General features: G+C 42.5%; 1 protein-coding gene across 1 annotated transcript; it reads left to right on the top strand.

Annotated features, from left to right (window-relative positions):
- The first annotated feature begins 370 nt into the window (after positions 1 to 370).
- LOC128426423 (uncharacterized) lies at positions 371 to 1,009 on the top strand. The gene has a single exon (XM_053413282.1). It carries the CDS (start codon positions 371 to 373, stop codon positions 1,007 to 1,009), a length of 639 nt encoding a protein of 212 aa, XP_053269257.1.
- Positions 1,010 to 12,095: the final 11,086 nt, after the last annotated feature.

Genomic DNA, 12,095 nt, shown 5'->3' with positions numbered 1-12,095 from the left:
GGGTAATGTGGACACTCACCATCTATGAGGTCCCAATAACAACACTGGAGAAGATTGAGCGAACCATTACCTCATACGTGAAGAAATGGCTGGGTGTCCCACGATGTCTGAGTAACATCGGCCTCTATGGTGCAGACAGGAGGAGACTGCAAGAAGTGCAAAGGCTGTCTCTCTTGTTAAACAAGGGCAATGGACGCGGTGGGAAGGCCTGGAGAGGAGAAAGATCAGCTGGAGTGAGCTTTGGCAAATGGAGGCAAGCATCGAAAGAGCTGTTTATGATGTGCTTCCATCACCAAAAAACCTACATCAATGGTATGGCGAGGACCCGACCTGCCCCCTCTGCCCAGCTCCAGCGACTCTCAGGCAAATAATGACAGGTTGCAAGACCAGCCTCTCACAAGGCCGCTACACCTGGAGGCACAATCAGGTCCTCAAGAGCCTGGCTGCAGCACTTGAGACCAAGAGGAGTGCAACCAATTCATTACCTTCAAAAACAAGCAATCCCGTCAAAACAACAACATTCATCCGGATGGGACAGAAAAGGCCCAAGCATCCTCCAACGAAGCCAGAAACTGGACACCTAGCCATGGCCAGGGACTGGAAGATGCTTGTCAATATTGGCCAGCAACAAATTTTTCCACCTGAGATTGCTTCTACCAACCTTAGGCCAGACATGATACTCTGGTCTCCTTCACGAAAGGCTGTGTACATCATAGAGCTCACAGTCCCGTGGGAAAGCTCTGTTGAAGAGGCCTACGAGCGTAAGAAACTGCGTTACACAGAGTTGGCAGCAGACGCAACTCAGCGTGGCTGGAATGCAAAAGTCTGGCCAGTTGAAGTGGGATGCAGAGGATTCGTGGCTTCTTCCACCATCAGGTTGCTGAAAGAACTTGGAATCCATGGACAGGCTTGTCAGGGCAGTTTCAGGGCAGTTTCTCAAGCAGCTGAAAGAGGCAGCAAGTGGCTCTGGATCAAACGGAAGGACCCTTGCTGGGCTATAACTTCATGACCCCCCACCCCCACCTGAGAACCCAATTCAGATCCCTCCAACTTGAGGAGGGCATATGAGGTATACAGTCAGCTGTAGGGCTGGCTCAGGGAAGAGGACGCCCCTGCCTTGCATAGTCCCGATGGAAATCTTAATTGGGCATGGGACTCAAGCTAAGGCTTGATCACCCTTTAGCTGGCCACCTTTGATGAGGGTGTCTAGTGATTAAAGGCCGAAACACCCACTGACTCGAAGGCACACTACTGAGGATGTGTCCCAAAATTGACATCTTAACCCAGTCTAAGAAATAAACCTCCCATGCCACTCTGTCAACATCGCGGCAAATCTCATGTGAGAGCATACCATCTATTGGCACAATGGACAGTTTTAACATCTCGTCCCGTGTTTTATGATTCTATGCCTTGGAGTTCTCATTGTTAGTTTGAATTCTACATTTTGACACTTTTTCGCGTATACACCGAGATTTCACAAAATGTTCGGTCATGGAAATTTGGTTTAAAGTTATTGAAAAGTCATGGAAACGTCATGGAAATCCATTGGTCAAAATGTGTATGAACCCTGTATAGGGAAAAGTTAATTAATAATAATATAATAATATACTATAATATAAATAATTGTAGGGGCCAAAATGCATATTTGGTCTGTTTGTTTATTGTTTATTTTGAGTCACACTGTTTTGGATCATGTCACTTCCGTTTGATTGACACATGGGTGTGGCTTAATCTATATACCTGGGCAGTCAGATCAGCGGAGGGGGGGGGGAGAAAGGGGGTTAGTGGCGCACCTGATTATATTTTCTGTTTACCGTCGTCGTCGTCGTCGTCATCGTCAAACAACCATGTTTGCATTCATCAATTGTCATTCGGTCTACAGCAATAAAATTCTCAAACTATATATATCACCGGACTTGGATTCATTGTACGACGCGTAACAGCCTGGAGCCCACTTAAGCCTCTTAGCGGCCTTTTATAGGAAAACGGACGCTATAATAATATTTGCAAAACCACCGTGACGGTTCCAAAATTTGAACATATAATGTACTGTTATGTTAATTAAGTAAAAGCCTGGCATCTCATTGGGTAAGGGCGATTCAGAACTATTACTGAATTGAATTAAGGTTCATGTTAGTTGCAGCTGTATCATAGTTTCATATGCCCAGTATTCCTGGGAATTACAGTAACATTATCTAGTGATAAGGAATGCCAGATTGCTACATCTTTTGTGTACTGCTCATGTGGATCAAAGAGCAGGATACAATTCTTTGTTTTCATATTTCCACAGTGGCTCAAACAACAAGTGTGCATACCATGCAAGAGAAGTTGCAGGTCGATGAGCTGGAATCATATGTTGAATGAACAACATATCACTTGTAAAACTGGATCAAGTGGATAAAATGAACAGTAACATCACTCCATCGTGTGGGGCTTAGTGAAAAATGTAAAGCTTACAAAATATATATTTTTGTTAAAATCATAGACAGGCAGAAGTCAAAATGACATGGAAGGTTTGAATACAGAAGAATCATGTACCACGGCGAAGTGCACTTTAAACTCTCTTCATCAGCCTTCATCACATCTCTTCTTAACGCTCAGTCCAAATGTCAAATCCATTTCTTGCTATATTTTGTTGTTCGGCTTTACTACTGCACATGTTAAAGCTCTACCACACTATTGTCACAATTCTCTGGCACATGCAACAAGAGTACTGATAAAAGTTTGATATAATGAAAATTTAAATCAACTCATATCATTAGGCATTAGCACATTCTTTTCAATCGTCAAGACAGTCCAGCTCATTAACAAACAAAGCCATGCTGTGGTGTACATTGTGTCTTTTGGGTGCATCTTCCACACCTCTCGCACACTGGCTCAATATGATTTATTGAAATATTATCCCAATTAAATGAACACACCAGGTGGGTCCCATTCCCAGTCTGTGGCTGCCTGTGAATTACAAACACTAAGGGGAATCCATGCGGACCGCCTCCACGACACAACTCTTATGGATATTAATATTTCCCTGTCACTGGTTATTTAGTGACCTGCATTCAAGCCCTCACTCCCAATATTACTAAGAGAATCCATCCTGTCAGATTCACCCTGTTGGGGTCGGGGGAGCCTTGTGTGTGTGCCTCTGTGTGTTGATGCTTGTGTATTGTGTATGTGTATCAGTAGCAGGGGACTGTTTTGAGAAGGCATTCCAGAATTGCTGCACTTTGGAAACCAACTTGATTGAAGGCACTCGTGACCTGGAAGTGAATACTTGTCAATAAACCTGAACAAAGAAGTCAATTAACTAAACTTCGAGCATGTCTCAAGGACATAACAACCTGGATGACCCGGAATTTTCTCTTATTAGACTCAGATAATACTGAGGTTATAATACTTGGCCCTAAACACCTTAGAGATACATTATCTAATGATATAGCCGCGCTAGAAACATTGCCCTTGCTTCCAACAAAACAGTCAGGAACTTGGGAGTGATCTTCGATCCTGATTTATCCTTTAATAGTCACTTAAAACGAATTTCTAGAACCGCCTTTTTCCACTTGCGTAATATCTCAAAAATCAGACATGTCCTTTCGCAAAAAGATGCAGAAAAACTAGTCCACGCCTTTGTTACATCGAGACTGGACTATTGTAATTCATTATTATCAGGCTCCAGCAGTAAGTCGTTAAAGACTACCACTTTTTCTAAGATTTTAGACATGAAGGGGAGATTAGATATTGTTCTGTAATTGGCTAAAACCTCTGGGTCTAGAGTGGGTTTTTTGAGAAGGGGTTTGATTAGATAGATAGATAGATAGATAGATTACTTTATTCATCCCCGAGGGGAAATTAAGTCGTCATAGCAGCCGGTACATTTGAATACAATAAAATACAATACAATAGAATAAAATATAAAATATTGCGGTAGAAAGAATAAAAACAGAAACACAAGATAAAATAAGTAGATAAGGTGCAGTGGCAGATGATGGTAATAGTACTGATGATATGATGGTAATGTTATTGTTAGACAGTATATCAAAAATAGTACAGTATATATAGTATATAATATATATTTATATATGATAGTAATTATATCAATATAATAGCAGTATATAGTAATAATAGCAGCAACAGTATATAAAATAATAATAATAGTAAAATATAATAATAATAACATGTACACATGTATAAATAAAATATGTGTATATAGACTTATATATACAAAGAATATACAAAGAGTATGATATAATATATGATATATAGTACGGGTATAAATATAAGTATTTGGCGATACAATAGATAATATACTGTGAGTGTAAGAATATGTAGACAGAGTGTGCAAAAGACAATATTATTGAATAAAATTATGAATTGAGACAGGTATATTTAGTGCAGTTCTGTGATGGTGGCTCTGACAGAGGTAGATGCGTTGTACAGTCTTATTGCGGTTGGGAGGAACGATTTCCTGTATCGTTCCTTAGAGCAGCGGGGTTGAATGAGTCTGTGGCTGAAGCTGCTCCTTAGCTTGTCCAGTGTTTTGTGGAGGGGGTGAGAGGGATTGTCCATGATTGCCAGCAGTTTTGCCAGCATCCTGTCCTCCACCACCTCGTCCAGGGTGACAAGCTTAGAGCCAACCACAGACTCTGCCTTCCTAATCAGTTTTTTCAGTCTGTTGGCGTCCTTAGCCTTGATGCCCGCACCCCAGGACACCACAGCAAAGAAGATGGTGCTCGCCACAACAGACTTGTAGAAAATCTGCAGCATCTTGTTGCAGACATTGAAGGACCTGAGCCTCCTCAGGAAATAAAGCCGGCTCAGGCCCTTCTTGTAGACGGCCTCTGTGTTGGTGGACCAGTCCAGTTTATTGTCAAGTGTGACACCCAGGTACTTGTAAGCAGGGACCACCTCCACATCCGTCCCACCGATGCAGTAAGGAGAGGGCAGGGGCTTGTTCCTCCTGAAGTCCACCACCATCTCCCTCGTCTTCTTCACGTTGAGCTGCATGCGGTTCTCCCCACACCACTTCACAAAGCGGTCAACCAGGTCCCTGTACTCAGCCTCCCTCCCGCCCTCAACACACCCCACAATGGCCGTGTCATCAGAGAACTTCTGCAGATGACACGTCTCAGTGCAGTGCTTAAAGTCAGCTGTGTATGTGGTGAAGAGGAAGGGGGACAGCACAGTTCCCTGGGGGGCCCTGATATTACTGATCAGACGATCAGACACACAGTTCTGTAATCTCACAAACTGCGGTCTGCCCGTCAGATAGTCATCGACCCAGTTGATGAGGGGAGCACTCACCTGCATGCCCTCCAGTTTGGCCTTCAGCAGTCTGGGCTGGATGGTGTTGAAGGCGCTGGAGAAGTCGAAAAACATGATTCGGACTGAGGTGTTGGGTCTGTCCAGGGAGGAGTAAGCCTTCTGCAGCAGGTAGACGATTGCATCATCAACCCCAACACGGGGCTGATACGCAAACTGCAGGGGGTCTTGTGATGGGCACACCAGCGGTCTGAGGTGGGCCAGGACCAGTCTTTCCATATGTGTTAAAATTTACAAGATATTCCTTGATCAGGTCATCTGCATCTTCTCCCAGGAATATTATTATGAGGGCTTTCAGTAGACACTCTATCTCTGAAGATGAATATCCTCAGTCTAGGAAAAAATGATCTTGATTAATTTTCCAAATCTCTAAAAACAGATCACTTAACTCTTACAGCTAAACTCTTTCATCTGCTTAAAAGAGGCATACGTGATTCTAGATTTTCATAAAAAAAAAGAACAATGTGAGTGCAATGGTGTAGCTTTCCTACAGCTGAAAACATGACCTGTAAATCAAAGACGTCTTCAACATTGGTCTGCCCATGTTTATGTATCTATAAATGATACAGATAACCTGTGACAGCCCCCTTAGCTACTAAGAAAAATCTGGATCCCCTCTGATGATACAGATCTACCTGGTCCAAAGTCTGCATGATGCCAGCAATCTTCTGGCGTGTTGCTCCTCCTTTGGAACGGATGACTCTGATCAGCTCACTGGAGTGCATATCTAACTGGGCCATGAATTTCTCCTCTAGTGGAACAGCCACGAGCCCCTGGAACTCTGCGTTGATCTTAAACAAATGACAATTGATATGGTATCCTTACACAAACGGACTGGTACACAACCTTAGGTTTTCCTTAGTAGCCACAGAAGCATGCATATACAACCACAAAAATATAAATACACCAAAAAGTACAACAAATATAGAAACTATGGACTACCAATTAATACAAAAGCTGAGAAACTTTGATCACTTCAGTTCCATAATTACCTCTCTTTGATGGAATAGTGCAGGCCATCTGTCCTTGTAATCCTTTAAGCTAGGCTCTTTGTTTAGGACCTCTTGTCTTCTGTAGGCAGTACTGTGACCAATCCTCCATGAGAATAAGGTTAGGACCGCCTTTCTCATTAGCATGCAGACACAGAAATACAGAAATAAAAAAATGGTAATTTATTAATGTGGAAATCAATTTAAGACATTTAATCATGTATGTCCTATTTATGCATTTCCTTATTTATTTGTTATGCCTTTATTTATTTATACTTACGTCATTTTCGGCCTCCATAGAGGTTGAGCGACATGCTGACATTTGTCAAATTTGTCTGAAGCCAATACACACATCTCAAATGTACATTCACAGCATAATTGGTTATTGCAATTATTTTGCTCACTACAGAAGACACTGCCCTGTACATACAGACACAATACATTCTATTGAAATGAGGCTCTTCATTCTTGGATTTTAACTTACCTTAGGTCAGGGGTGGGCAATTCATTTTCCCGAAGGGCCACATGAGAAACATGGACAGTTGTGGAGGGCCGGACCAATAAGCTGAACTTAATTCTACTCATATTAATTTGATAAGCTTCTACAGGTAAGAGTAAATGTTATGCTTAGGCAATGAAAAAGTGAGCCAGGCAAAGTAATAACGCCAACAATATATCACACTTTAATCAACATTTACAAGACCAGTTGTGAACAAAGTATGCAATTTTTTTTGCAGTATTCCAAAGATCAGCTTTAAATTAAGTGTATACAAAGTGCTATTACTATTTGCATATAGTCTACTCACCCCATTTGCGTTTTTTTTTCTTGTTAAGTGAGAGAAATCTAGTCTGTTTTGGGCTTGAACAAGTGCACTGAAGTCAGGTTGAATATCTGAGGTGGATATGCGAAGGACAGCTGACAGGTGATCATCAGTGAGAGAGGATCTGTATCTTTGTTAAACGTCATCACATAAAATGTTTGTTCACATATGTCAGTAGATCCAAAGAGAACCAACATCTTCTGAGCATGCCTCCTCACCTATGAAAAGTTCTCCTCTTTGAGAGAAGAATAAAACTCCAGCAGTGATACTGACTTAAAGTGCTCTGCCAGCAGTGTACCTGCGGAGGTGATCCACTGATTGTGGGGCTTCTTTCAGTGTTGGCATGTGGTTGAGAATGTTACCCCCCAGCTGGCTTGAAAGAAACTGCAACTTTCTCATGAAAGTCTCACCAGGCTGTACATTTCATGTGCAAATAGGCCCTTGCCTTGCACCTTGGTATTTAGCTCATTCATTAATGCAGTGACATCAACAGCAAATGCAAGATCTTCCATCCAGTCTGCATCTGAGAGCTCTGGGCTGTCCTTGCCTTTCTTTTCACAAAACTCTTGAATCTCTGCTCTCAGGTCCCATACTGTTTTAAGCACTTTGTCCAGACTGAGCCATCTGACAGCTGTGTGGTAGCCTATGTCCCCATGTTCAGTCTCATGCTCCTCCAAGAGTGCAACAAACTGTCTGTGATTCAGCTCTTGCCCTGATAAAGTTAACTAATTTAGTTACAACATCAGTAACATGATTTATTTTTAGCACTGACTTACACAACACCTCCTGATGTATAATACACAGGGTTCATACACATTTTTAACCCATGGATTTCCGTGATTTTTCCATGACTTTCAATAACTTTAAACCAACTTTCCATGACCAAACATTTTGTGAGATCTCAGTGTATACATGCAAAAGAGACTAAATTTAGTATTTAAGCTAACAATGAGAATTTCAAAGCATACAGTAAACCTTGAATTACACAAATGAATGAGACAATAGTTTGATTGACGTCTGTTGTAACACATGGCATGTACTTTTCCATTTGTAGCCAAGCATGGTTAAATCTACACTTCCCTGGCGTAGTGCATTATCTCACCTGCTTCCCCACCGAACATTTCAATTAGTATGAGATAGTATGCCTACTTATATTTTGAGCGTATTTCTTTTAAAAGCATTTGAATTAATTAAAACTCAGCGTAAATGAACGACATGAAAATATGAATATAACAAATCTCCATGACATTTTTTTCCAAGCACTTTTCCAGGACTGGAAATAAATTTTAAATAACACTTAACAATTCCATGACTTTTCCAGGTTTTTCATGACCGTGGGTTAATTTCCCTCACTTTATCTTGCATCCGCTTCAAAAGTCCGACATTTTCCCCTGTCAGATTTGGACAGCCATCGGCTGTAACACCTGCCAGTTTGTAACCGAGTAACTGGGCTTTCCCTTTGACTTCAGTAAATAAATACTTAGCAGTCCATGTCTCGTTAAAAACTCTATCTTTCTTCTCTTAACGTGGGCTGACATTTTTGCGGACTAATAGCTAACTCACATCTCTTCTTAACTCCGTTCGCCAACACATCATCCGCTCGCGGCATTCAGGATGTACGTCAGGTAAATGTTAAAAAAAGGCACCTTCAAAATAAAAGAAATGTTGTTGTATTCTCTGCATGATGTTCACTTATTTACGTGTGATTCCTAATATTCCGTTGACCTCACGCGGGCCGGTCACAGACAGCCAAAGGGCCGGATGCGGCCCGGGGGCCGTACAATGCCCAGGTCTGCCTTAGGTGAATCTTGTGTCCTGGGCTCAAGTAACCACCTGGAACCTCTGGAACAAAATCATGTTAAGAATATAAATGTCCATTAATACTGGACGAAATGGGTACGTTTCTAGTCAGCGTCTAGTTAGAGCTGTGTACAGTTAAACATTATTACATGTAGTTTCATTGTAGACTCTTTACACCAGAAATGGCCCTGTTTATGGACTCAATGGGCACAGCAGTGACTAGTTGAAAATACTGAGCTGGTAACATGGAACAACGAGCGGGTTATCTGCGCTGCTTTCACACAGTGAGCGTCATCGCCGTCATCTCCGTCATCTCCATACAGCCCAACATTAATACAAAGGATGTCATGTCGCCCTGGCACAGAAATACTGAGCTGAGTACGCTTAGTGTAACGAGTTACATGTGGTGCTTTCACACAGCGAGACTCGTCTCCATACCTCCCGACGTAAATATACGAGTGCCAGCGCAAGAAGCAGTGACCAGCCGAAGCACCCAGCCCCTCTCCCCCCTCCCCCGCAGCCCCTCTCCGCGAGAACGTTTCAGCGGGGAGATATGCGCGAAACCTGGGGGCCATCCCAAATGTCCACAAACATCAAACTTCAGGCAGGAGTGAAGCCACTGAGCCCGGCGACATTTTCAGAAATGCAGATACACTTTAATGTCAAACTGAGGGGCTCGGGCGTCGGAGAACTTGGCAAACGGCTAGCTAAGGCTAACGCTAGCATCTAGCACCGCTAGCTCCTTGATGTTAATCCACAATAAAACACACGTCTTCCAAACTCAGCGACTCTAGTCTGGGTGAAATAAGTCCTTGGTTCACAGAGTTAGCTTGATGTGAAATACGCCGTCCTCTCTGTCTCCTGCCCCGGCCTGAGTGGGTGTGTACCGGTGTTTTTACGCCGCATGAGCTGAGCGTGACTGGGTAGCGGCCCCGGCTCGTTCCCTGTGAAAGTACGGAGCAACTAATCAGAACTGTAAAAACTACGCACACAAAACCGAAGTGACCGCATTTTAACACTTAGCGTAACGAGTTACCTGAGGTGCTTTCACACAGCGAGACTCGACTCCATACTTCCCGACGTAAATAGGAGGGCTGCCGCAACAAACTGACTTATATAATAGCTTGGCTCTTATGAAAACATAACAACATATTCAGGGGACAATTTAATACCGTACATGATATATCATTTGATAAGATAAAAATCGTGCACTTGACTTACCTGCTTGATGGAAAAGAAAGATGGCGTAGATCGGGCGAAGAAATCCCGCAGGAGAAAACAGAAGTTGACGTCCTGACTTCAGACGCAATATGGTTAACTTAAATGGGGCGCTTTGACTCCAATAAGAAATGTGGATTAAAGGAACAAGCTGTTTTATTAAATTGATAAAGTACACAAATGTGGACTGCTACCACTGAAACCAAAAACTAAGTGAGATTCACTCAAAACTTTACATTACTGCAACTATTACTCAAATCCACTTTTTAGAGTGAAGACGCCAAACACTAAATGTGTTGTAATAAATATATTACATGATCGAACGTGAGTTGTCTGACTGAAGTGTTGCTGGTCTGTCTCACTTTACCCCAGTTTAGGGCTAAAGTGAGACACAAGACCACTTTTTAAAAAACAATCATATTTTCACTGCCCTTTGTCCTGACGACATTCTGATAATTTCCATTGCTAGAAAACATCCTGAATTAATGGGAAATATGTACATTTTACTGATATATCATTTTAGCTCGCCTAAATGTAAAGAATGTCTCACATTACCCCGCTCTCCCCTAATCTATAATCTCTGAACAAAAAAACTAAATATGAGAACTAACTAAACAGACTTTTGCATAGAGTGTAAATGCTGTGTAATATAATCAATAACAGCACCACACGAGTGAAATGTTCCTCAAGATTTACATATTCTATTGACGTGGTACATTTTAGTTCTGCCCATCCTGGCTTTGTAAACAAGTTAAGACTTTCCAAGTTCCTAATTTCCAATGAAACCCAAACACTAAACACTTTATACTTAGTCTGAACATCAACCTAATGCCCTCTTAATGTCACAGCCAGTTATTCATGCAGAACCAAATCCCTTTGAAAGGGACAGGAATACCAAGTTATAAAAGGTATACAAACCTCCGAAGAAAAGAGTCTTTGTGTGGACTGTGGACACGGATTACACAGTGTTTACTCCAAATTGGCTTGATTAAAATATATATTGAGCTCATTTGAGGCGGATGAAAGTAATTTCTTGCCTTTGTAAAACAAAATAGGTAACCAGTATATGAACCATAGCGCTCAAGTAAGTTTGAGGCTAGTTATTCCACACAGGAGGAAGGAATAGAAAAGGTTCTCTCTCCCTCTCTCGGTGCATGCTGGGATTGTGGTGCGTGAGCGAGTGAAGGAGCGAGTGCGATATCTTTTCTTTATTTTTGTTTGTTTGTTGTAAATGTTATATTTTTTCAATCACATATCACATTAGAGTCACAGTAGTTTATTTTCTGGTGGTTTGGGTCTTTCTCTGGGTTTCTTTCCCCTCACCAGCAGCTTGCTGGTGGCGTGGTGGCCACCATGGCCAGTGGGAATTTTAAATCACTGAAACGCAAGCACGGTGTTAAAATATGTATACGTTTCCCCTGCAGCGTAGAGAGCATTGGGCTCGCTGTGGGGGAAAAGGTCGGTCACAGCTGCGTGGTGTCGGCCGCGCGGATGAACAGCGCCGTGGTCGTGTTCCTGGATCGCGTGGAGAAGGTGAACTCCGTAGTCGAGACAGGTATCACCGTGAACGGCTGTTTTGTACAGGTACTGCCTTTGTCCCAACCCGCTACCAAGGTGATCCTGTCCAATGTCCCTCCGTTCATCACCGATTAGTTCCTCAGTAGAGAGTTGTCAAGGCACGGGAATGTAGCGTCCCCCATACGAAAGTTTTTGTCTGGATGTAAGTCTCTGTTACTGAAACACGTAGTGTCCCACCGCAGACAGCTCTATACGATACTTAACAACCGGAACAAGGAGCTCAACCTCCGCTTCCATGTCAAAGTAGATGATTACGACTACGTGATTTTCGCCACTTCATCAGTGATGAAGTGTTTCGGGTGCGGAGAGGAGGGACACACGGTGAGAGCCTGTCCGAAGCGGAATGACCCGGTGTTCCAGTTTAACTGGCGGG

The sequence above is a fragment of the Pleuronectes platessa genome, chromosome 21 (assembly GCF_947347685.1).
Source record: "Pleuronectes platessa chromosome 21, fPlePla1.1, whole genome shotgun sequence".
Classification (NCBI taxonomy): domain Eukaryota; kingdom Metazoa; phylum Chordata; class Actinopteri; order Pleuronectiformes; family Pleuronectidae; genus Pleuronectes; species Pleuronectes platessa.
This window is presented reverse-complemented; position numbering and strand designations above follow the sequence as displayed.